We start from the raw sequence: 26,881 nt of genomic DNA, 5'->3' as shown, positions 1-26,881 counted from the left end.
CAAACCACCCCCTCCCCAGGCACTTTCCCCTGCAACCGCAGGAGATGCAACACCTGACCTTTTACTTCCCCCTTCGACTCCATCCAAGGACCCAGTCTTTCCAGGTGAGACAGAGGTTCACCTGCACCTCCTCCAACCTCATCTATTGTATCCGCTGCTCCAGATGTCAACTTCTCTACATCGGCGAGACCAAACGCAGGCTCAGTGATCATTTCGCTCAACACCTTCGCTCAATCCGCCTTAACCAACCTGATCTCCCAGTGGCTGAGCACTTCAACTCCCCCTCCCAGTCTGACCTTTCTGTCATGGGCCTCCTCCAGTGCCACAGTGAGGCCCATCGGAAATTGGAGGAACAACACCTAATATTTCGCTTGGGCAGCTTGCAGCCCAGTGGTATGAACATTTACTTCTCCAACTTTAGATAGTTCCTCTGTCCATCTCTTCCCCTCCCCCTTCCCAGTTTTCCCACTGTCTTCCTGTCTCCACCTATATCCTTTATTTGTCCCGCCCCCCCTGACATCAGTCTGAAGAAGTTTTATTCACAAAATGCTGGAGTAACTCAGCAGGTCAGGCAGCATCTCGGGAGAGAAGGAATGGGTGATGTTTCGTGTGGAGACCTTTCTTCAGTCTGAAGAAGGGTCTCGACCCGAAACGTCACCCATTTCCTCTCTCCTAGATGCTGCCTGACCTGCTGAGTTACTCCAGCATTTTGTGATACCTTTGATTTGTACCAGCATCTGCAGTTATTTTCCTACACTCTTCCTGGTCATGTCCCTCCGTTGTGAATTAACTGAGCTCTTAATCTTCTCTCTTGTTTTGCAAAGACAAAACACTAAACCCCCATTTTAACAACCCCCTTAAAACATATGTTGGATATAGTGGTCGGAGCTGCCCACCCATCCCCAGCTCCCACCATCTCCCCGACTGTGTAGAACCCCAGCTTCCAACTTTTTCCACAGAGGGTGGTGGGTATATGGAACGAGCTGCTAAAGGAGGTAGCTCCAAAATGCTGGAGTAACTCAGCGGGACAGGCAGCATCTCTGGAGAAACAGAACAAGCGATGTTTCGGGTCGAGACCCTTTGATAAAAGTTTTGTTCTATTAACATGTTCACCCATGCATGATTTCTTTAAGACAAATGCAGTTCTGAAACAGGTGTCATCACCAGTGAAATGGCAACCATTACCAAAAATAATTAGATTCTATGTTCTTCTTTCATTCCTTAAAATGACATTAAATGTTCAGAAATTTTATTTTGAATTTAAAGCAATACAAAAGAACCTCCATTTAAATCTTTTTGGAAGCTTTATTCTTTTCTTGGACATAAAAGAAGTTTTCAATAATGTAACATAATATTCAGCAGGGGTGAGAAGAGTTGGGGCAAAGGAAGAAAACCGTTGACATAAGACAATACGGTAAAGAGAATGCAAAGCCATTAAAAGTTGCCCGCAATCACTTATTTTGCATTTAATATTCAAATACCTGTGGATTATACACTTGAAACAAATTGACAAATACCTCCATCCTATTATCTGGCTTTGATCACACTGTCAACTTAAGGTTTTACAAAGAACTCCAGATGTTGCTTTAAAAAAATAGACACAAAGCTCAAGGAGTAACTCAAGGGGTCAGGCAGTATCACTGTAGAACATGGATAGGCCACATTTCAAGTGGGACCCTTCTTCATACGGATTGTGGCGGGAGGGGGGGAAGTGAAAAATCAGAAAGGGAGGTGGGGGCTGGAACAAGTGATCGATAGATACAGGTATGGTGGGGGGACAGGTAGATGGATGGATAATTAAAGTAAGATTATCTTACTTTCACATGGAAGAAAGCTTACAATTGGATACTTATTTACAGCATAGTTTACAAATACAAAGGGGTGAAAGAATGGATGCAGGATATTTCATTAAATTACATACACCAACTATATGCCCTCAAAATGGCATAAGGCATCATCTTGGCTATTTGTTCCTTCACCCAAAACACTACTCATTGCCAGCCCCTGGAGAATATTTAGGGGACTGTTTTCAATGTTTACAGATAGTTTCCTCACACAAGCACCAATTGTTCAGATCAACCTAATGCAGTTAAAAGCATAGTGGTTATGCAATCTGAAAATTAAACAGCATGGGCAGAGAAGCAGGAAACCTCCGCTGGCCAAGACACAAACTACTGCGCTGTGGAGCCATCCCATTTGATCCTTACACTGCAGTCTCGTTTCTGCAGGCTCCCTTCACAATGTAAAGGGATTTGGATTTGGTAGCCAATGTTAGACCATGAGACAATAAAGAACCTGCACACAATCCGTTTGCAGCTCACTGATAATATGGTCTGTAGCGTGTCTGGTCTGGGTGATGTGGTGCAGGTAGCGGAGGCTGTGGAGGTGGTGGGACCTGAATCCTGGGTGGAGGGGGACCTCTGGGAGCTGGCCAAACACCGATCCCTGGGCTATGCCCTCCGGGTTGGGAAAACGGAGGACTGAGAGTTCCCTGGTCTTCCGTGTACTGAGACATGGAGGAGGCAGAGTAGTGATGAGGGGGAGGGGTATTGACCGGAGGCCCCGTGTGCTGCGGAGGGGGTGGTCCGTGGGGAGGATGGTTCATGTAGGGTGGCATCTGGGCCAGGATGTGGCCTGGTGGTGGGTTGATGGGAGGCGGTGCTGTTGACAGAGGTGGAGGGGGAGCCTGGTTGTAGACCATGTGGGGGTTGCCAGCTGCCTGCACTGGGTGCTGCATGGGGTGGCTGATGGGAGGTGGAGGGGGAGGGGGTGGGGCATAGTGCTGCTGTGGGGGCAGCAGGTGGTGAGGATGAGGCACCACCGGGTTGTTCTGGTACTCAGGATGGTGATGAGGTGTGGCAGGCGGGGGCTCGCGAGTGCCAGAGCTGGAAGAATCATCCTGGATGGGAACCGTGATCAGGTTGCTGTGCTTTCTTGTCGTCACTGTGGAAATGCGAAAGGTCTCTTGGTTGACGGACCTGGATGGTGGAGCAAGCGGCATCTCGGAGGGTGGTGGACGGATGTCCTCGTGGGTCTGGCTGTAATGATCGTGCGATACGTGCTGGAGAGGCGGTGGAGGCATCATGATGGCATGCTGCTTGGGCGGAAGGTGAGGAATGTGGTGCTTGTCTTGTGGCATCAAGAAGCGCTCAGTCATCTCAGCCGGGGGTGCCATGGCCGTGTGCAGTTGTTCTTGCTGTGGCCTGATGATGGCTTTGCCGGTTCGCATGTGTCTATGGTTGATGTGAGCTTGCAAGTCCCTCTGAGAAAGATAGGTCCGTTTGCAACCTTGGACAATACTGCACATGAACAGCGAGCCCCGCAAGCACTGTTCAATGCGCTGCACCGGGTCATTGCACCTGAAGAAAGGTACACAGGTTCTTGTAAACTACGCCATGTTTCAATAATCACAACATTTGTGCTTTTAAATGGTCATTGCATAATCAAACAGTGCATTATATTTATTCATTGTGGACATTTAAAAGAAACTGAAGCAAGTGTAAACCTTTCTCTTTGTAAAGATTGACCCACGCATAATAACCAAACATTGGCTCAAACGTACATGTTTTAGAAAAATGAATCAAAATTCATTATCACACACCATATCACTTAGTTTAATAAAATGTGTAGGAAGGGCCTGCAGATGGATGCTGGTTTACACCGAGGATAGACGCAAAGTGCGGGAGTGACTCAGCGGGAATAAGTGACATTCCTTTTCTCCAGAGATGCTGCTTGACCCGCTGATTTACTCCTGCGTTTTGTGTCTGTCTTCACTTAGTTTAACAACTGCTTTTATTGCCCTTTAAACCAAGTACAATCAAGCACAGTCGGTGAGGCGTGGCTTACTGTTCAGGATTGAAAGCCAAGTGATTGCAACCCGACCCAGGGGCCGTCGTTTGGTCAAGCTGACATGTGAGAACAAAGTCAACCTACCTGACTGACCCAACCTCATGATTGTGAAGGACAATGATACATTGATTAAGTGACCAGTAGGTGGTGGCTGAAGCCAGGATATTCACAGCTGGATCACAGAGTGTTGAAGACAGAAGCAGGGGAATGTATTATGGGGAACAAAGAAATGGCAGACGAGTTAAACCGTTACTTTGGATCTGTCTTCACTGAGGAAGATACACACAATCTCCCAAATGTTCTAGGGGCCAGAGATCCTAGGGTGACGGAGGAACTGAAGGAAATTCACATTAGGCAGGAAATGGTTTTGGGTAGACTGATGGGACTGAAGGCTGATAAATCCCCAGGGCCTGATGGTCTGCATCCCAGGGTACTTAAGGAGGTGGCTCTAGAAATAGTGGAAGCATTGGAGATCATTTTTCAATGTTCTATAGATTCAGGATCAGTTCCTGTGGATTGGAGGATAGCAAATGTTATCCCACTTTTTAAGAAAGGAGGGAGAGAGAAAACGGGTAATTATAGACCAGTTAGTCTGACATCAGTGGTGGGGAAGATGCTGGAGTCAATTATAAAAGATGAAATTGCTGAGCATTTGGATAGCAGTAACAGGATCATTCCGAGTCAGCATGGATTTACGAAGGGGAAATCATGCTTGACAAATCTACTGGAATTTTTTGAGGATGTAACTAGGAAAATTGACAGGGGAGAATCAGTGGATGTGGTGTACCTCGACTTTCAGAAAGCCTTCGACAAGGTCCCACATAGATTAGTGGGCAAAATTAGAGCACATGGTATTGGGGGTAGGGTACTGACATGGATAGAAAATTGGTTGACAGACAGAAAGCAAAGAGTGGGGATAAATGGGTCCCTTTCGGAATGGCAGGCAGTGACCAGTGGGGTACCGCAAGGTTCAGTGCTGGGACCCCAACTATTTACGATATACATTAATGACTTAGATGAAGGGATTAAAAGTACCATTAGCAAATTTGCAGATGATATTAAGCTGGGGGGTAGTGTGAATTGTGAGGAAGATGCAATAAGGCTGTAGGGTGACTTGGACAGGTTGTGTGAATGGGCGGATACATGGCAGATGCAGTTTAATGTAGATCAGTGTGAGGTTATTCACTTTGGAAGTAAGAATAGAAAGGCAGATTACTATCTGAATGGTGTCAAGTTAGGAATGTTCAACGAGATCTGGGTGTCCTAGTGCATCAGTCACTGAAAGGAAGCATGCAGGTACAGCAGGCAGTGAAGAAAGCCAATGGAATGTTGGCCTTCATAACAAGAGGAGTTGAGTATAGGAGCAAAGAGGTCCTTCTGCAGTTGTACCGGGCCCTAGTGAGACCGCATCTGGAGTACTGTGCGCAGTTTTGGTCTCCAAATTTAAGGAAGGATATTCTTGCTATTGAGGGCGTGCAGCGTAGGTTTATTAGGTTAATTCTTGGAATGGCGGGACTATCATATGTTGAAAGACTGGAGCGACTAGGCTTGTACACACTGGAATTTGGAAGGATGAGAGGAGATCTTATCGAAACGTATAAGATTATTAAGGGGTTGGACACGTTAGAGGCAGGAAACACGTTCCCAATGTTGGGGGAGTCCAGAACAAGGGGCCACAGTTTTAGAATAAGGGGTAGGCCATTTAGAACTGAGATGAGGAAAAACGTTTTCAGTCAGTGTTGTGAATCTGTGGAATTCTCTGCCTCAGAAGGCAGTGGAGGCCAATTCTATGAATGCATTCAAGAGAGAGCTAGATAGAGCTCTTAAGGATAGTGGAGTCAGGGGGTATGGGGAGAAGGCAGGAACGGGGTACTGATTGAGAATGATCAGCCATGATCATATTGAATGGCAGTGCTAGCTCGAAGGGCCGAATGGCCTCCTCCTGCACCTTTGTCTATTGTCTAAGACTAAAGACCGTCTGTATAGCAAAAAAAAATGCAGATACCGAAATGTGAAATAAAATAAAAAGAGCAAGAAATATTCAGCTGTCAGTATAGGTGTGATGGGGAAGAAATTAGTACAAACACATTTGGTTTGCAATCCATGCATAGCACAATTGTCCTACAAGAGAAAAGCATCCTTTTTACATGATTACATGTTTAACCATCAAACAGTATACAAGGCTGTGCCATATTCTGGATTCTGTGTTACCCATACAATTCCCCTACACTCAATAACTATAACCTATAATGCAGTATACCAGTGTCTAGTTCTCCAATATTATATTTTGAACAAAATAATTAGACAAATAATAAAAAACATTTCAAACAGCAATTTTAAGGATTGTAGTCAGTAGACATGATCTTACCCAGGACATATCCTGTCACCTTTTCTCTCTTGCAAACTTGCACAATTGAAACAGAAAACATGCTTACATGGAATCTGTGAAGAAATGCACAAAGGGGATAACAAAAGGATTAGATTATGCTTTTCTGCTTACCCAATACAAAAAAGGCACATTTTGAGGATGTCTTAATGTCTTGCAAGGAAGACATTAGTTTTTAACTCATCTCCTGTTCTTAGCATCAACATAAAGGCTGAAGGTAGACACTAAATGCTGGAGTAACTCAGCGGGTCAGGCAGCATCTCAGGAGAGAAGGAATGGGTGACGTTTCGGGTCGAGACCCTTCTTCAGTCTGACTGAATGGTGTCGATTGCCAAGTCAAACCAGGGCAGGATCTACACAATGAATGACAGGGGCCTGGGGAATGTTGTAGAGCAGAGAGATTTACGAGTGCAGGTTAAATGTTGTGTCACAGGTAGATTGCATGGTCAAGAAGGCTTTGGAACATTGGCCTTCGTCAGTCTTGGTAATGAGTGTAGAAGTTAGGATACAATACAATACAATATCTTTATTGTCATTGTACAAGTACAACGAGATTAAGAATGCCACTTCCATATCGATTTCCAAATAAATAAATAAATAAATCACAGCGAAAACAAAAACAACAAAGGGAAGGGAAGAAAAAAAAGGAAACAAGGTAAAGTGCAAAAATGGTTCATGCAGAGCGAGTTGTGCCAGATGACCCTGGGAGCAGACAGGTCATGGGGGGCTCTCAGCGGGTCCGATTCAGAGCAGCTATAGCTCTAGGAATAAAGCTGTTTCTTAGTCTGGAGATGCGGGTGTAGAAGGCCTTGTAACGTCTGCCAGATGGAAGTAGTTCAAACAGACGGTGGCATGGGTGTGTGGAGTCATTGTAGATGCTGGTGGCTTTCCTGAGGCAGCAATGCGTTGTAGATGTCCTCCAGGGCTGGTAGCTGTATCCCAATGATCCTCTGCGCTCTGCAGACGACCCGCTGAAGAGCTCTCCTATCCGCTGACGTGCAGCTGAGATACCACACGTAGATGTCATTATGCTCTGTGTAGTGCAGTGGTAGAAGGTCATCAGTAACTGTTGGGGCAGACCAACCTTTTTCAGCATTCTCAGGAAAAACAGCCGTTGCTGTGCTTCTTGACTAGCGCAACGGTGTTAGTGGACCATGTGAGGTCCTCTGAAATATTTGTGCCCAGAAACTTGAAGCTGGACACTTTCACCACTCTGTCCCCTTTGATGAGGAATGGAGCGTATTCCGCATTCTGTGACCTTCTAAAGTTGATATCAGCCAAAACATTATGACCACTTGCCTAATATGCTGTTGGTCCTCCATGTGCCGCCAAAACAGCACCAACCCGCCAAGGCATGGACTCTACAAGACTCTTGATGGTGTCCTGTGGTATCTGGCACCAAACATTCGCAGCAGATCCTTCAAGTCCTGTAAGATGCGACATGGAGCCGCCGTGGATCGGACTTGTCGATCCAGCACATCCCACAGATGCTCAATCGGATAGAGGTCTGGAGAATTTGGAGGCCAGGGCAACACCGTGAACACTTCATCATGTTCCTCAAACCATTCCCAAACAATGTGTGCATTGTGACGGGGCGCATTATCCTGCTGAAAGGGGCCACTGCCATTAGGGAATACCATTGCCATGAAGGGGTGTACCTGGTCTGTAACGATGTTTAGGTAGGTGACACGTGTCAAACTGACGTTCACATGAATGGCCAGTCGCAGGGTTTCCCAGAACATTGCCCAGAGCATCACACTCCCTCCACCGGCTTGTCGTCTTCCCAGTCAGTTCAGACCAGACGGGATAGCCTTCGTTGCCCTTGCGCATCGTGGAGCCTTGGGCGCCCAACACCCTGTCACCGGTTTGCGGTTTGTCCCTCCTCGGACCACTGTCAGTAGGTACTCACCACTGCTGACCAGGAGCACCCCACAAGCCTTGCCGTTTCAAAGATGCTCTGACCTAGTCATCTGGCCATAACAACTTGGTTAATGTGTTGGATGCAGGAGAAATGGGCAGGAGTAAAGACCTGAGCGACTTTGACAAAGGCCAAGAACTGACTGTTCACTTGCTGCCTAATACATCCCATCCCTTGACAGGTGCCATTGTAACAAGTTAATCAATGTTATTCACTCCACCTGTCAGTGGTCATACTGATCAGTGTAAGTATTCCACACAAGACTACAATGTCATGAGACTTTAAGTGTAATAGAAAAGTAAACAGCATGCAAGTTGATGGCTGAATGAGTTGGTTAAAGTGAACAAAACATTTAAGAGTTTCCAATTTTTCCAACAAAATGTAAAACCAGGATGTTTCCTTTTCTTCATTAATGACAGGAGCAGAATTAGGCCATTTGGTCGATCAAGTCTACTCTGCCATTCAATCATGGCTGATCTATCTTTCCGTCTCAACCCCATTCTCCTGCCTTCTCCCCATAACCCTTGACACCTGTACTAATCAAGAATCGATCTATCTCTGCCTTAAAAATATCCATTCACAGCCGTCTGTGGCAAAGAATTCACCACCCTCTGACTAAAGAAATTCACCACCCTCTGATTAAAGAAACTCCTCCTCATCTCCTCCCTAAAGGAACGTCCTTTAATTCTGACCTCTGGTCCTAGAATCTCCGCACTAGTGGAAACATCCACATCCACTCTATCCAAACCTTCAAGATCACAATCATAATTTATTAGCCAAGTATGTTTTGCAACATACGAGGAATTTGGTTTGCCATACAGTCAAGAGTGCAGTAGACGGAGGGAAGGGATGCTATCGGTGTGGCTGGGGAGGGTAACTGATAACACTCAAGCTGTTCCGATGTTGGCTGCAGGAGACACCCTGGGGCACGGAGGCTGCACAGTGAAGCGAGGGAGAGCGCTGGTTGATGTGCGAAGATCATTGCGTTATTGGAATGGGCTGATGGGATGCCCCCCAGCCATCTAGGGCTCGATTAGATCCGCTCCAAGTGACCAAATGCCCAGATCGCACGTGCCCTGCAGCAGAGCAGCTGTGGATTTAATCGGCAACATCGCCTGAGCAGGTTGACATTGCAACCCAGTGCCAACCCGAGAACAAAAGGTCTTAATGCTATGTTAGGTCATTGTCATTTTAAACAATGTTTAACTTGAAGGGGACAAGACGGCACCAGAAATGAGGTAGCTGGACCGTACTGCCTCGGTCCAGTCTACTGTTCTTACAATCTTGTGCTTGAGTATGATTGAACTGTATGGAAAACAAACAATTTCACTGTACCTACACAACACAATAAAGTACCTTTGAGATCATTCTGCAAATAGTTTACAAGCTGCTGGAGGAACTCAGTGGACCTGGCAGCATCCATGGAGGCAAAGGAACAATCAATGTTTTTGGTCAACACCAGATGCAAGATTTTTGATCTAAAACCTTGACCACCACTTTCCCCTACAGATACTACAGTCCCTCCAGAAGCTTGTATCTTTGACTCCACATTACAGTAACTGTCTCTTGTGTCTTTGATCCCTTTAATTTTTTTAAATATCAAGAGTATAGGAATCAAGAGGATCATTATACACAAGAGAAAAATCTACCAGATTCACAAAGGAGGAGATTAAAATAAGTGAATTCACCATCCGTCCATATATCTTGATTGGCAATCCACATTTATCACAAAAATGCACAGGGGTGTCATCTTTTTCTCCCAACAAATTTATCTGTAAAACACAATTGAATAAATTAATCCAATATTTTCTCCCAACAATTTTATCTGTAAAATACATTTGAATAAATTACTCTAAATATTTTCTCCCAACAAATGTATCTGTAAAACAGAGGAGAGGGACGTCAGTGGGTGGGAACTGTGCCAGTTCTCCGAGCGGGTGGGACGACCAGACTTTGAACAATGGTGCCAAAAATGTTGGTGCCGGCATGTGTAATATATGCAAAATGAATTTCACTATGCATATGTGACAAATAGACAATAGACAGTAGACAATAGGTGCAGGAGGAGGCCATTCGGCCCTTCAAGCCAGCACCGCCATTCAATGTGATCATGGCTGATCATTCTCAATCAGTACCCCGTTCCTGCCTTCTCCCCATACCCCCTAACTCCGCTATCCTTAAGAGCTCTATCTAGCTCTCTCTTGAATGCATTAAGAGAACTGGCCTCCACTGCCTTCTGAGGCAGAGAATTCCACAGATTCACAACTCTCTGACTGAAAAAGTTTTTCCTCATCTCAGTTCTAAATGGCCTACCCCTTATTCTTAAACTGTAGCCCCTTGTTCTGGACTCCTCCAACATTGGGAACATGTTTCCTGCCTCTAACATGTCCAACCCCTTAATAATCTTATACGTTTCGATAAGATCTCCTCTCATCCTTCTAAATTCCATTGTATACAAGCCTAGTCACTCCAGTCTTTCAACATATGATAGTCCCGCCATTCCAGGAATTAACCTAGTAAACCTATGCTGCACGCCCTCAATAGCAAGAATATCCTTCCTCAAATTTGGAGACCAAAACTGCAGCAATCAGCAGCGGTAGCAGCAGCAATCAGCAGCGGAAGCAGCAGCAATCAGCAGCAGTAGCAGCAGCAGTAGCAGCAGCTAGCAGCAGCAATCAATCAGCAGCAGCAATCAATCAGCAGCAGCAAGCAGTGTTGCTTGGGAAGTAGTGTGTGGGGATTGTGTGGGGATTGTGTGGGGATTGTGTGGGGATTGTGTGGGGATTGTGTGGGGATTGTGTGGGGATTGTGTGGGGATTGTGTGGGGATTGTAAGGAGTAAGACCTGTGTGATCTCCCGGACAAGTTTCAATCGCCTAGCTTGGGGTCGGAGAGGAATTTCCCGGATTTTTTCCCAAATTGGCCTGGGTTTTTATCCGGTTTTTCGCCTCTCCCAGGAGATCACTCAGTTCTTTTGGGTGGGCGGTTGGAGCGGTTGGAGTAGCGGCCGGGCGGTAGGTTTAGTAGCCGAGCACGGGGCTTTGTTTAGAGAGTATGAGTGCCAGGGCAGTTTTTTGTTCTGGGTGTCGGATGTGGGGAATCTGGGAGTCTGATAGTCTTCCAGACATCCACATCTGCGCCAGGTGCGACGAGATGGGGCTCCTAAGGGACCGTATTAGGAACCTGGAGCGGCAGATTGATGACCTCCGTCTGGTCAGGGAGAGTGAGGAGGTTATAGATAGGAGTTACAGAGAGGTGGTCACTCCTAGACCACGGGAGGTAGACAAGTGGGTCACTGTTAGGGGGGGCAAGGAGCAGAGGCAGGGACTAGGGAGTACCCCGGTGGCTGTACCCCTTGTAAATAAGTACTCCTGTTTAAGTACTGTTGGGGGGGACAGCCTACCTGGGGGCAGCGACGGTGCCCGGGCCTCTGGCAAGGAGTCCGGCCCTGTTGCTCAGAAGGGTAGGGAAAGGAAGAGGAGAGCGATAGTAATAGGGGACTCTATAGTGAGGGGGTCAGAGAGGCGTTTCTGTGGACGCAGTCGGGAGACCCGGATGGTGGTTTGCCTCCCTGGTGCCGGTGTCCGGGATGTGTCTGAGCGTGTCCAGGATATCCTGAAAGGGGAGGGAGAGGAGCCAGAGGTCGTGGTACATATAGGTACCAACAATATAGGTAGGATAAGGGAAGAGGTCCTGAAAGGAGAATTTAGGGGGCTAGGAAGAGAGTTAAAAAAAAGGACTTCCAAAGTAATAATCTCAAGCTTACTGCCTGTGCCACGCGATAGTGAGAACAGGAATGGAGTGAGGTGGAGGATAAATACGTGGCTGAGGAACTGGTGCAGGGAGCAGGGTTTCAAGTTTCTGGATCATTGGGACCTCTTCTGGGGGAAGTATGACCTGTACAAAAAGGACGGGTTGCATCTGAACCTGAGGGGAACCAATATCCTGGCGGGGAGATTTGCTAAAATAATTGCGGAGACTTTAAACTAGTACGGTTGGGGGGGGAGGGACTCAAACACAGATAGCTAACAGGCAGTGTGTGAGGCAGGAGGCAGAAAAGGGAAACACTCAGACCCAATATGTAGGAGAGAAAGAAGGGAAAAGAAATAAACTGAGAATAAGAAATGATGAGTCCCTTAAATGTGTATATTTTAATGCTAGGAGCATTGTAAGAAAGGTGGATGAGCTTAGAGCCTGGATTGACATCTGGAAGTATGATGTTGTGGAGATCAGTGAAACATGGTTGCAGGAGGGTTGCGATTGGCAATTAAATATTCCAGGATTTCATTGTTTCAGATGTGATAGAATCGGAGGGGCAAGAGGTGGGGGTGTTGCATTGCTTGTCAGGGAGGACATCACAGCAGTGCTTTGGCAGGACAGACTAGAAGGCTCGATTAGGGAGGCTGTTTGGGTGGAACTCAGAAATGAGAAAGGTTTAGCAACACTTATAGGGGTGTATTATAGACCGCCAAATAGGGAACGAGTATTGGAAGAGCAAATATGTAAGGAGATAGCAGATATTAGTAGTAAGCACAGAGTGGTGATTGTGGGTGATTTCAATTTTCCGTATATAGACTGGGAATCGCATTCTGTTAAAGGGCTGGATGGTTTGGAGTTTGTAAAATGTGTGCAGGATAGTTTTTTGCAGCAATACGTAGAGGTACCTACCAGAGAAGGGGCAGTGTTGGACCTCCTGTTAGGAAATGAGATGGGTCAGGTGACGGAGGTATGTGTTGAGGAGCACTTTGGGTCTAGTGATCACAATGCCATTAGTTTTAATATCATTATGGAGAAGGTCAAATCTGGACCAAGGGTTGAGATTTTGGATTGGAGAAAGGCTAATTTTGAGGAGATGAGAAAGGATTTAAAAGGAGTGAAATGGAAATTGTTGTTTTATGAAAAGGATATAATAGAGAAATGGAGGATATTTAAAGGTGAAATTTTGAGAGTACAGAGTCTTTATGTCCCTGTTCGGTGGAAAGGAAAGAATAATAATTTGAGAGCCGTGGTTTTCCAGGGAAATTGGACACTTGGTTCGGAAAAAGAGGGAGATATACAATAAATATAAGCGGCAGGGAGTAAATGAGGTTCTTGAGGAATATAAAGAATGTAAAAGGAATCTTAAGAAGGAAATTAGAAAAGCGAAAAAAAGATATGAGGCTGCTTTGGCAAGTAATGTAAAAGTAAACCCCAAGGGGTTCTACAGATATGTCAATAGCAAAAGGATAGTGAGGGATAAAATTGGTCCATTAGAGAGTCAGAGTGGTCAGCTATGTGCTGAGCCGGAAGAAATGGGGGAGATATTAAACAATTTCTTTTCTTCAGTATTTACCGAGGAGAAGGATATTGAATTATGTGAGGTAAGCGAAACAAGTAGAGTAGTGATGGAAATTAGGAGGATTAAAGAAGAGGAGGTACGGACACTTTTGAAAAATATAAAAGTGGATAAGTCTCCAGGTCCTGATAGGATATTCCCTAGGACATTGAGGGAAGTTAGTGCAGAAATAGCAGGGGTTATGACGGAAATATTTCAAACGTCATTAGAAACGGGGATGGTGCCGGAAGATTGGCGCATTGCGCATGTTGTGCCCTTGTTTAAAAAAGGTTCTAAAAGTAAACCTAGCAATTATAGACCTATTAGTTTGACGTCTGTGGTGGGAAAATTAATGGAAAAGATACTTAGGGACAATATATATAATTATTTGGATAATCAAGGCCTGATTAGAAACAGTCAACATGGATTTGTGCCTGGAAGGTCATGTTTGACTAATCTTCTTGAATTTTTTGAAGAGGTTACCAGGGAAATTGATAAGGGTAAGGCTGTGGATGTTGTCTATATGGACTTCAGTAAGGCATTTGACAAGGTTCCACATGGAAGGTTGATTAAGAAGGTTAAATCGTTGGGTATTAATAGTGAGGTTGCAAGATGGATTCAACAATGGCTGAATGGGAGATACCAGAGGGTAACGGTTGACAATTGTATGTCAGGTTGGAGGCCAGTGTCTAGTGGAGTACCCCAAGGATCTGTGTTGGGTCCACTGTTGTTTGTCATTTACATTAATGATCTGGATGATGGTGTGGCAAATTGGATTAGTAAATATGCAGATGATACTAAGATAGGTGGAGTAGTTGATAGTGAGGTAGATTTTCAAAGTCTACAGAGAGACTTGGGCCTTTTGGAAGGGTGGGCTGAAAGATGGCAGATGGAGTTTAATGCTGATAAGTGTGAGGTGCTGCATTTTGGTAGGACAAATCAAAATAGGACGTACAGGGTAAATGGTAGGGAATTGAGGAATGTAGTGGAACAGAGGGATCTGGGAATAACTGTGCATTGTTCCCTGAAGGTGGAATCTCATGTGGATAGGGTGGTGAAGAAGGCGTTTGGTATGCTTGCCTTTATAAATCAGAGCATCGAGTATAGAAGTTGGGATGTAATGTTAAAATTGTACAGGGCATTGGTGAGGCCGAATCTGGAGTATGGTGTGCAGTTCTGGTCGCCAAATTATAGGAAGGATGTCGACAAAATGGAGAGGGTACAGAGGAGATTTACTAGAATGTTGCCTGGGTTTCAGCACTTAGGCTACAGAGAGAGGTTGAACAGGTTGGGTCTTTATTCTTTGGAGCGTAGAAGGTTGAGGGGGGGCTTGATAGAGGTTTTAAAAATTTTGAGAGGGACGGACAGAGTTGACGTGGGTAGGCTTTTCCCTTTGAGAGTGGGGAAGATGCCAACAAGGGGACATAGCTTCAGAATTGAGGGACAAAGGTTTAGGGGTAACATGAGGGGGAACTTCTTTACTCAGAGGGTGGTGGCTGTATGGAATGGGCTTCCGGTGGAAGTGGTGGAGGCTGGCTCGATTTTATTATTTAAGAGTAAATTGGATAGGTATATGGATAGGAGGGGATTAGAGGGTTATGGTCTGAGTGCAGGTAGATGAGACTAGGTCAGGGAGAATGGTCGGCGTGGACTGGTAGGGCCGGACAGGCCTGTTTCCATGCTGTAGTTGTTATATGTTATATGTTATATGTTATATGTTATATGTTATAGTACTCCAGGTGCGGTCTCACTAGGGCCCTGTACAACTGCAGAAGGACCTCTTTGCTCCTATACTCAACTCCTCTTGTTATGAAGGCCAACATTCCATTGGCTTTCTTCACTGCCTGCTGTACCTGCATGCTTCCTTTCAGTGACTGATGCACTAGGACACCCAGATCTCGTTGTACGTCCCCTGTTCCTAACTTGACACCATTCAGATAATACTCTGCCTTCCTATTCTTACCAACAAAGTGGATAACCTCACACTTATCCACATGAAACTGCATCTGCCATGCATCCGCCCACTCACACAACCTGTCCAAGTCACCCTGCAACCTCATAGCATCTTCCTCACAGTTCACACTACCACCCAGCTTTGTATCATTTGTAAATTTGCTAATGGTACTTTTAATCCCTTCATCCAAGTCATTAATGAATATTGTAAACAGCACCGAGCCTTGCGGTACCCCACTAGTTACTGCCTGCCATTCTGAAAGGGACCCATATATCCCCGCTTTGCTTTCTGTCTGTCAACCAATTTTCTATCCATGTCAGTACCCTACCTCCAATACCATGTGCTCTAATTTTGCCCACTAATCTCCTATGTGGAACCTTGTCAAAGGCTTTCTGAAAGTCAAGGTACACCACATCCACCGGCTCTCCCGTCAATTTTCCTAGTTACATCCTCAAAGAATTCCAGTAGATTAGTCAAGCATGATTTCCCCTTCGTAAATCCATGCTGACTCGGAACAATCCTGTTACTACTATCCAAATGCTCCGCAATTTTGTCTTTTATAATTGAATCCAGCATCTTCCCCACCACTGATGTCAGACTAACTGGTCTATAATTTCCCGTTTTCTCTCTCCCTCCTTTCTTAAAAAGTGGGACATTAGCTACCCTCCAATCCACAGGAACTGATCCTGAATCTATAGAACATTGGAAAATGATCACCAATGCGTCCACAATTTCTAGCGCCACCTCCTTGATGTACTCTGGGATGCAGACCATCAGGCCCTGGGGATTTATCAGCCTTCAGTCCCATCAGTCTACCCAACACCATTTCCTGCCTAATGTGAATTTCCTTCAGTTCCTCCGTCACCCTAGGATCTCTGGCCACTAGAACATCTGGGAGATTGCTTGTATCTTCCTTAGTGAAGACAGATCCAAAGTACCGGTTCAACTCGTCTGCCATTTCCTTGTTCCCCATAATAAATTCCCCCGCTTCTGTCTTCAAGGGACCCACATTTGCCTTGACTATTTTTTTCCTCTTTACATACCTAAAAAAGCTTTTGCTATCCTCCTTTATATTATTGGCTAGTTTACCCTCGTACCTCATCTTTTCTCCCCGTATTGCCTTCTTAGTCATCTTCTGTTGCTCTTTAAAAGAGTCACAATGCTTTGTTGTACTTCTGCTCTTTTATTTTTATGCTGTCCTTGACTTTCCTTGTCAGCCACGGGTGCCTCTTACTCCCCTTGGAATCTTTCCTCCTCTTTGGGATAAATTGATCTTGCAACTTCTGCATTATTCCCAGGAATACCTGCCATTGCTGTTCCACCGTCTTCCCTGCTAGGGCCTCCTTCCAGTCAATTCTGGCCAGCTCCTGCCTCATGCCTCTGTAATCCCCTTTGCTATACTGTAATACTAACACTTCCGATTTTCCCTTCTCCCTCTCAATTTGTAGAGTAAAACTTATCATATTGTGACCACTGCATCCTAATGGCTCTTTTACCTCGAGTCCCCTTATCAGATCAGGTTCATTACACAACACTAAATCCAGAATTGCCTTCTTCCTAGTAGGCTCCAGTATAAGAATCCATCTCGGAGACACTCCACAAACTCTCTTTCCTGGGGTCCATTACCAACCTGATTTTCCCAGTCTACCTGCATGTTGAAATCTCCCATAACCACTGTAGCATTACATTTGCGACATGCCAATTTCAGCTCCTCATTCAACTTGCACCCTATGTCGAGGCTACTGTTTGGGGGCCTGTAGATAACTCCCATTAGGGTCTTTTTACCCTTACAATTCCATAAAGCACCATTGACTATTGAATAGTTGAATGTATTACTGCCATAGCTAAATAAGTATATTTATTTACATAAATTCTCAAAAATAATTACCTTAAAATCCCAGAAAAATTGTAGAGAAAATCGACGCTGAGTCCCAAACACTTCTCCACCTTTACATTCGTAGAGCTCATCATCATTATATTCAAATCCTTCTGGAACACAACAGGAACAATAAAAGGTTTAGCACAAAATCTGTCTTCCGTTCATTAAAAAGTACAAATACTGGAGAAACCACAATGTTACTGAATGAAAGGGAAGCACAGTTGGTCTCCAGTCTCAGTTGCAGAGCTGTGGGTGTGTTGGACAGGAGGGTGTGTTGGACAGGAGGGTGTGTTGGACAGGAGGGTGTGTTGGACAGGAGGGTGTGTTGGACAGGAGGGTGTGTTGGACAGGAGGGTGTGTTGGACAGGAGGGTGTGTTGGACAGGAGGGTGTGTTGGACAGGAGGGTGTGTTGGACAGGAGGGTGTGTTGGACAGGAGCCATTCAAATCACGAAATATGATTACAGTAAAACACAAAGGGAGGGTCTCGACCCAAAACAAAGGCTGCACAAATGCTGCCTGGATAGAAGGTGACGTTTCAGGTCTCGACCCAAAACGTCACCCATCCCTTCTCCCCAGATATGCTGCCTGTCCGGCTGAGTTCCACCAGCATTTGGTGTCTATCTTCGGTGTAAACCAGCATCTGCAGTTCCTTCCTACACACATGCTGCCTGACCAGCTTTCTTTGCTTTTCACTAACAATCCAAATACATTAGTTTAAATTATACAGGAGGGAAGAAACATGATTACAGTAAATTCAATAAAGTCTGAACTCTGATGCAATCTGTTTTTAAAATCTATCTTACTCACTATTGCGTTGCAGAGGAGAAATTATACTGTTGTTCCTATAGTGCAGACTACGCATGTCCCTATAGATAAAACCACTGAAATTCCCCAACAAGCAACACAGTTCCAACAAACCAGTGCTAAAATAACAATACATGGAACATAGGCACTGGACACGCAAAGGTAAATCTCACCATCAAATGTCAAAATCCTACTTGTCAATGCATCAGTATTCATCCCAACTGAATCTAATCTAGAAGCAACACCAAAAGCATTCTCGATGAAGGGCTACATCATAAACAGTAGCTTAGAAAAAGCAGAACTGCTGACCTTGCTAAACTCCGATGGGTGTAGTGGTCAGAATGGACCTGTAGGAATTGCCGGGAGAATTATCAACAGGGAAGAACTATTTGGATTGGCCCTCATCAATCCATCACTTAAAGTGCCTATAGACACAAAATGCTGGAGTAACTCAGGCAACACCTCTGGAGAGAAGGAATGGGTGATGTTGCGGGTCGAGACTCTTCTTCAGACTTGAAGATGGAAGAAGGGTCTCGACCCGAAACGTCGCCCATTCTTTCTCTCCAGGATGCTGCTTGTCCCACTAAATTACTCCAGCATTTGTCTCTATCTTCAGTTTAAACCAGCATCTGCAGTTCCTTCCTGCACTTAAGTGCTTATGCTGATCATAACATTAACAGCAGGGCATCCACAGTGCAGTTCTTGTAAATATTTAAACAATCTTCACAGAGGGTTTGATCATGTCATCTTAATGTATATGGAAGTGATTCATAAACATCATCAAAACTGTGTGCCATCGGCAGATTTGAATTCCACCTCTTGAATCTGTAACCTGAGGAAAGACGTTCTTGCCTTAGAGGGAGTACAGAGAAGGTTCACCAGATTAATCCCTGGTATGGCGGGACTTGCATATGAGGAAAGACTGGATAGACTGGGCTTGTACTCGCTGGAATTTAGAAGACTGAGGGGGGATCTTATAGAAACATATAAAATTCTTAAGGGGTTGGAGAGGCTAGATGCGGGAAGATTGTTCCCGATGTTGGGGGAGTCCAGAACCAGGGGTCACAGCTTAAGGATAAGGGGGAAGTCTTTTAGGACCGAGATGAGAAAACATTTCTTCATACAGAGAGTGGTGAGTCTGTGGAATTCTCTGCCACAGAAGGTAGTTGAGGCCAGTTCATTGGCTATATTTAAGAGGGAGTTAGATGTGGCCCTTTTTGCTAAAGGGATCAGGGGGTATGGAGAGAAGGCAGGTACAGGCTACTGAGCTGGATGATCAGCCATGATCATATTGAATGGCGGTGCGTACAGGCTCGAAGGGCCGAATGGCCTACTCCTGCACCTATTTTCTATGTTTCTATGTAAGCAGTCAGAGTTGGGCAGCTCAGACATCCACTCGCACCTTTTGTCCATTTTTACTAGTCCGTTCTGTCCATATTAGGCCCATATCCTCCTACGTACTGTGCCCTCCATAATGTTTGCGACAAAGACCCATTGAGATGTGCGTATGTGTGGGGCCTCGGGCGGGCGAGGCCTGCGGAATCAATGATAAATTCCAGATGCTTTGAAGATGTGTATTACAATAATGAATTGCTTAAAGCTTAAATAAGTTTAAGTAAATTAGAATTTTCATTTGCCCAACAATTTAAGCAACTCAATCTCAGAAGTTAAGCAGTGTGACATCGAGATGGAGAAACTATTGAAACCATAACGCTTGGATCTGGATCCCAACTCACCCACTGCAGCAAAGGAATGGAAGCGCTGTCTTCGTACACTAAATAACTTCTTTGATGAGTTTGGCGACAATGCACCAGACAAATTAGGACATTAATAAGCTCTGTCTCTTATGATGTATATGATTACATAGAGGAATGTACAACTTATGATTCTGCTATTGATGTACTAAGCAGACTCTTCGTTAAGACACCCAATGTAATATTTGCTCGACACCTCCTTGCTACTCGTAAACAAAAACCTGGTGAGTTACTTGATGAGTTTTTACAAGAACTTCAAAGACTTACTAAAGACTGTGCCTTCAAAGCAGTTACAACTGATCAATATTGACAGGAACTTATTCGAGACTATTTTATCAATGGTTTGGCATCGCCTTTAATACAACAGAGACTATTAAAAAACAAAACCTTGGATTTACAGTCAGCTTACAATCAAGCTTACTCATTAGACTTGGCTCAGAGAAATTCAGATGCTTATGGCTCATCCAATGTGTATTCTGCTGCAACTACTACAAAAGAATCTCACCCAAGTACTAATATGGAGCAAGCTGAAACAATTTTTACTGATAAATGTGCCCTGGCTGCCCTTACTTATTCAAAAAGGAAGTGTTACTTTTGTGGGGGTAATATTCATAATAGAGAGATATGTCTTGCTCGAGAGGCAACTTGTAATAGTTGTGGCAAGAAGGGACATTATTCTAGAGTATGCAAGTCCAAAGCAACTACTAAAAGTGTGACTGCTGCCATGTTTATGCCTTCTTTATGTGCAATTACAGCTGCATTTCCTCAGAGCTTGTCTCTACAACGGTTACCGCTATACCGCTATAACGGTATCCATCAATGGCCATACACTTAATGTACTACTTGATTCTGGCAGTTCAGAAAGTTTTATAAGTGAACAAGTTGTGTCTCGACTAAATCTAACTATAATTCCTTCAAATAGAAAAATCTCGATGACTCTGATATCTCTCAATACTCTGGATCTTGTATTGTAGATTTTATTCTGAATAAAACTAGTTCTAAATCTGTATGTCTTGGTATTTTGGAAAATTTGTGTAGCGATATAATTCTAGGTCAGGATTTTCAGAAACATCACAGATCACTTCAAATAATGTATGAAGGAACTATGCCTGATCTTGTATTGTCAAAGCCACCAGTATTGTGTGTTTTTTTCTGCTGCATCTGTTGAATGTCCTTCATTATTCACTAATTTATCCTCTAAGTGCAAGCCAATTGCTACAAAATCAAGACATTTTAGTAAAGATGACAAAAACTTTATCAACACAGAAGTAACTAATCTTTTACAAGAAGGTATCATAGAGCCCAGCTCTTCCCCTTGGAGGGCACAAGTTGTCGTGGTTAAGGACCCCTTGGAGAGACATAGAAAGAGACTCTGCATTGATTACTCTCAAACTATAAACCAGTTCACGGAGCTTGATGCATATCCATTACCTCGTATAGAAGATATTATTAATACATTAGCTAAGTATAAGGTGTTCTCTACTTTTGACCTAAAAAGTGCTTACTACCAAATTCCTTTGAAAGAATCAGAAAAGAAATACACTGCGTTTGAAGCAAATGGGAAATTATACCACTACTGCAGAGTTCCTTTTGGTGTAACTAATGGTGTGGCAGTGTTTCACAGAGAGATGGACAAACTTGTTGAACAGGAAAAGACGTACAGGTATGTAGGTTAATTGATTGGGTAAATGTTTTTTTTTAATTGTCCCTAGTGTGTGTAGGATAGTGTTAATGTGCGGGGATCGCTGGGCGGTGCGGACTTGGTGGGCTGAAGGGCCTGTTTCCACGCTGTATCTCTAAATCTAAAATCTAAAATAAAATCTAAAGAAAACCTTAAAGATACTTTCCCTTATCTTGATAATATAACTATTGCAGGAAAAGACCAAGCTGAACATGACAAAAATGTACAACGGTTTTTAGAAGTTGTACATTCTAAAAATCTAACATTAAATGAGGCTAAGTCAATAACATCAGTGTCGTCAATTAATATTCTTGGTTATTGGGTTGGAAATGATATGATCAAGCCTGATCCAGAAAGACTCCGCCCACTCCCAGAGATACCTGTTCCAGCTACATTAAACTCTCTACGAAGGATTCTTGGCATGTTTGCATATTATGCTAAATGGATACCAAATTTCTCTGACAAAATTCAACCTTTGATTAGAGCAAAATCTTTCTCCCTTGACTCTACAGCAATTGGTGCCTTTACTTCTTTAAAGAAACAATTAGAATCTTCGACATTACACGCCATTGATGAGGATCTCCCCTTTGTTGTTGAATGTGATGCCTCTGATTTAGCAGTATCAGCAACATTAAATCAAGGACGACAAGTGGCTTTCATGTCTCATACTCTCCAAGGTAGTGAACTGCATTACCCACCCATTGAAAAGGAAGCTACAGCAATTATTGAAGCTGTGAGAAAATGGAGGCATCACCGGCACTTCACTTTGATAACAGATCAGTTTTCAGTAACTTTTATGCTAGATAATTGGAAGCGAACGAAGATTAAAAACAGTAAAATTCATGAATGGAGGATTGAATTATCTGCATATAGTTATTCAATTGAGTACCGCCCTGGTAAGGATAATGTTGCTCCGGATACATTAACTCGAGCATTTTGTGCCTCTGTTCATTCTTCTGCACTCACTGATCTTCACAATGGGCTGTGTCATCCTGGAGTCACTCGTATGTTACACTATGTTCGTTCCAAAACCTTACCTTTCTCTACAGAAAGGTAAGGGAGGCGCATTCCCAATCTCGTTGTACCCCTGGGTACAATGACAATAAAGATATATTGTATTGTATTGTATTGTAGAAGATGTGAAGATGACGTGTGCTTCATGCAGAATCTGAACTAAAACCAAGGTTCTTCCGTCCTGAAGAAGGAAGATTGATCAAAGCTACTCAACCTATGGAACGTTTGAGTATTGACTTCAAAGGGCCTTTACCATCCTCCTCTCAAAATGTTTATATACTTACCATAGTTGATGAATATTCGAGTTTTCCATTTGCCTTTCCTTGTCCAAATATGTCAGCTGCTACGGTTATCAAATGTTTAGATCAACTGTTTTCATTCTGTGGATTTCCAAGTTACATACATTCTGATAGGGACACCTCATTCATATCAAAAGATTTAAAAGACAACCTTTCTAATAGAGGAATTGCAACAAGTAAAACAACACCATATCGTCCTATTGGAAATAGTCAGGTTGAGAGGTATAACGCAATCATTTGGAAAGCAGTGAAACTAGCTGTAAAGTCAAATTACATACCAGATCAGCAGTGGGAATGTGTTCTACCAGATGCATTACACTCCATCAGATCTCTACTGTCAACTGCTACCAATACTACTCCACATGAGCAGTTCTTTAACTTCAAATGGCATTCTTCTAGTGGTACTTCTCTGCCATCATGGTTGACTAGCCCTGGGCCTGTGTTGCTTCGTCGATATGTCCAATCAAATAAGAATGAGCCCTTTGTTGATGAAGTTGAACTGACTGATGTCAACCCTTCTTATGCAACTATCAAGTATCAGGATGGACGTCAGTCAACTTCTCACTTCGTGATCTTGCACCATGTCCATCTTCTCCATCAGCTCCATCACTCCTTGATAATATTAATCGAGAACTTCCTTCAACACTCTCATCATCCCCTATGAAAACTTCTATAAGTAATTCTAAAATTGAAAATGTAAATAACAATACGAGTGAAGTTGATGGCCAAACAATATATATACCACCAGCTATTGAAACACCATTATCTGCTGATGCTCCAGTGCTGCGACGGTCATCAAGACATACTAAACCTCCTGACCGTCTCAACTTATAAATAGGAGGGGAGAATGAAGTGTGCGCATGTGCATCGGGCGGGCGAGGGCAGCGTAATCAGCAATAATTTCCAGACGCTTTGAAGATGTGTATTACAGAAATGAGTTGCTTAAAGCTTAGATAAAGTTTAAGTAAATTAGAATTTTCATTTGCCTCACAACACCCATCATTTATTTATTTGCCTCTGTACTCCACAATTTGACATTTGTAATAGAAAAAAAATCACATGTGGTTAAAGTGCGCATTGTCTGGAAGAACCTGAGAAAGGTCATTTTTATACATTTTGGTAGAAATTACAGCTATGTTTTTCATAGTCTCCCCATTTCAGGGTACCATAATGTTTGGGACACATGGCTTCACACCTGCACCTGTAATTGTGCAGGTGTGTTTAATTGCCTCCTTAATGCAGATATGAGAGCTCTCAGCACCCAGTCTTTCCATCACCTTTGGAAACTTTTATTGTTGTTCATCAACACGAGGACCAAAGTTGTGCCAATGAAAGTCAAAGAAGCCATTGTGAGACTGAGAAACAAGAATAAAACTGTTAGGGACATCAGCGAAACCTTAGGCTTACCAAAATCAACTACTTGGAAGAAGAAGGGTCTCGACCCGAAACGTCACCCATTCCTTCTCTCCCGAGATGCTGCCTGACCTGCTGAGTTACTCCAGCATTTTGTGAATAAATCGATTTGTACCAGCATCTGCAGTTATTTTCTTATATCAACTACTTGGAACATCATTAAGAAGAAAGAGAGCACTAGTGAGCAAACTAATCGCAAAGGGACTGGTAGGCCAAGGAAGACTGATGACAGAAGAATTCTCTCTATAATAAAGAAAAATCCCCAAACACCTGTCTGACAGATCAGAAACACTCTTCAGGAGTCAGGTGTGGATTTGTCAATGACTACTGTCCACAAAAGACTTCATGAACAGAAATACAGAGGCTACACTGCAAGATTCAAACCACTGGTTAGCCGCAAAAATAGGATGGCCAGGTTAGTTTGCCAAGGAGTACTTAAAAGTGCAACCCCAGTTCTGGAAAGGTCTTATGGACAGATGAGACGAAGATTAACATATCAGAGTGATGGCAAGAGCAAAGTATGGAGAGAAAGAACTGCCTAAGATCCAAAGCATACCACCTCATCTGTGAAACACGGTGGTGGGGGTGTTATGGCCTGGGCATGTATGGCTGCTGAAGGTACTGGCTCAAATATCGTCATTGATGATACAACTACAGATGGGAGTGGCACAATGAATTCTGAAGTGTATAGACACATCCTATCTGCTCAAGTTCAAACAAATGCCTCAAAACTCATTGGCCTGCAGTTCATTCTTCAGCAAGACAATGACCCCAAACATACTTCTAAAGCAACAAAGGAGTTTTTCAAAGCTAAAAAATGGTCAATTCTTGAGTGGCCAAGTCAATCACCTGATCTGAACCCAATTGAGCATGCCCTTTATATGCTGAAGAGAAAACTGATGGGGACTAGCCCCCAAAACAAGCATAATGAGCCAAAGGTGGCTGCAATAATGGCCTGGCAGAGCATCACCAGAGAAGACACCAGAGAAGAACAAAATACTAAAGATGACTACTTTCATTTACATGACATTGCTGTGTCCCAAACATTATGGTGCCCTGAAATGGGGGGACGCTGTGATTTCTACATGGTGAAACCAAAATGTATAAAAATGGCTTTTATTAAAATCTGACAATGTGCACTTAACCACATGTGATTTATTCTATTAGAAATCTCAAATTGTGGAGTACAGAGGCAAATAAATAAATGATGGGTCTTTGTCCCAAAAACTATATGGAGCGCACTGTGTAAGAAGAAACTGCTGATACTAGTTTACACCGAAGATATACACAGAATGCTGGATCAGGCAGCATCTCTGGAGAAAAGAAATAGGTGATGTTTCAAATCAGGACCCATCTTCAGACTGAAGGGTCTCGACCTATTTTTTTTTTCTCCTGAGAAATCAGCCAGACACCGAAAAGTAAACTAAACAATGAAAAACCTGCATAAGTGAGTACAATTTACAGTTGATTGTTTACTACATATGAAGCAATGCTAGTTTTTGCTTGGGTCACAACCATCCTTGACGAAACATTCAACTTGACTAAAACATCTGCAGTTTTCAATAATAACTGGACAATGAATAAATAATTCCATCACCTTCATCTGTGGGGATCGACTTTGAAGAATTCCTGCTCATGTTTCTCTGACTTCGAGTCGAGACCCGATTTCGGTTAGACTGCTTGGAAATGAACTTAATGGGGATTCGTCTCCGAACATCAACACCGCCAAGACAACCAGAACCTTCAGTGCCTTGCAGATCTTTATCTTTTGAAACAGAAATATATTGTCAATAAAAAGCTTCAGCCTGGGGTTAGTTGCAAAGAGAAACAGAAACAAAATGAAAGAAAGTCAGGATGGAATGAAATGACTTGGGTGATGGGCAGAGGCCAGAGTGGGGCAAGCACAGACTGGGGCATGGGAGGTGAGGGGTGACCAGGTGTTTGGGGGGGGGGGGTGACCAGGTGTATGGGGGGGGGGGTGACCAGGTGTATGGGGGGGGGGGGTGACCAGGTGTATGGGGGGGGGTGACCAGGTGTATGGGGGGGGGCAGGTGTATGGGGGGGGGTGACCAGGTGTATGGGGGGGGGGGGGGTGACCAGGTGTATGGGGGGGGGGGGGTGACCAGGTGTATGGGGGGGGGGGGGGTGACCAGGTGTATGGGTGGGGGGGGGGGGGGAAGGAGCTGACCGGAGTGGAGGGAATGGGAGTGATCGGGGAGCATGGAGTTGGTGGGCTGACCGGGTGGGGATGGGGGCATGGGGGGGGGGATGATGGGGGGGGGCGGGGGGGGGATGATGGGGGGGGGCAGGGTGGGGCATGGGGGGGGGATGGGGGCATGGGGGGGGGGATGGGGGCATGGGGGGAGGGATGGGGGCATGGGAGGGGGGGGCATGGAGGCTGACCAGGGAGGAGGGCTTGGGTGGTGGACACTGATTGGGAGGGTGAATTAGGCTAACCGCGGGGATATGGGGGTACGGGGATAGAGAGTGGGGTACGGGGATAGAGAGTGGGGTACGGGGATAGAGAGTGGGGTACGGGGATAGAGAGTGGGGTACGGGGATAGAGAGTGGGGTACGGGGATAGAGAGTGGGGTACGGGGAGACAGCGGGTCGGG

The 26,881-nt window shown here is 44.4% G+C and overlaps 1 protein-coding gene across 2 annotated transcripts; it reads right to left on the bottom strand.

Annotated features, from left to right (window-relative positions):
• Nucleotides 1–1,286: 1,286 nt before the first annotated feature.
• cbll1 (Cbl proto-oncogene-like 1, E3 ubiquitin protein ligase) lies at nucleotides 1,287–26,026 on the bottom strand. 2 transcript variants are annotated; one of them, XM_078420069.1, is made up of 5 exons: nucleotides 25,864–26,026; nucleotides 17,309–17,409; nucleotides 9,842–9,925; nucleotides 6,218–6,291; nucleotides 1,287–3,359 (listed from the first exon to the last, which is right to left on the bottom strand). In XM_078420069.1, exons 1-5 carry the CDS (start codon nucleotides 25,901–25,903, stop codon nucleotides 2,318–2,320), a joined length of 1,341 nt encoding a protein of 446 aa, XP_078276195.1. In that variant the 5' UTR covers nucleotides 25,904–26,026; the 3' UTR covers nucleotides 1,287–2,317. The 2 variants fall into 2 exon arrangements, with proteins under 2 accessions (XP_078276195.1, XP_078276196.1); XM_078420070.1 differs by having other exon boundaries at nucleotides 17,309–17,406.
• Between the last annotated feature and the right edge of the window lie 855 nt (nucleotides 26,027–26,881).

This window comes from Rhinoraja longicauda, chromosome 23, assembly GCF_053455715.1.
Source record: "Rhinoraja longicauda isolate Sanriku21f chromosome 23, sRhiLon1.1, whole genome shotgun sequence".
Taxonomy (NCBI): domain Eukaryota; kingdom Metazoa; phylum Chordata; class Chondrichthyes; order Rajiformes; family Arhynchobatidae; genus Rhinoraja; species Rhinoraja longicauda.
Note: the sequence above shows the minus strand (reverse complement) of the source record. Positions and strands in the feature narration are given on the sequence as shown.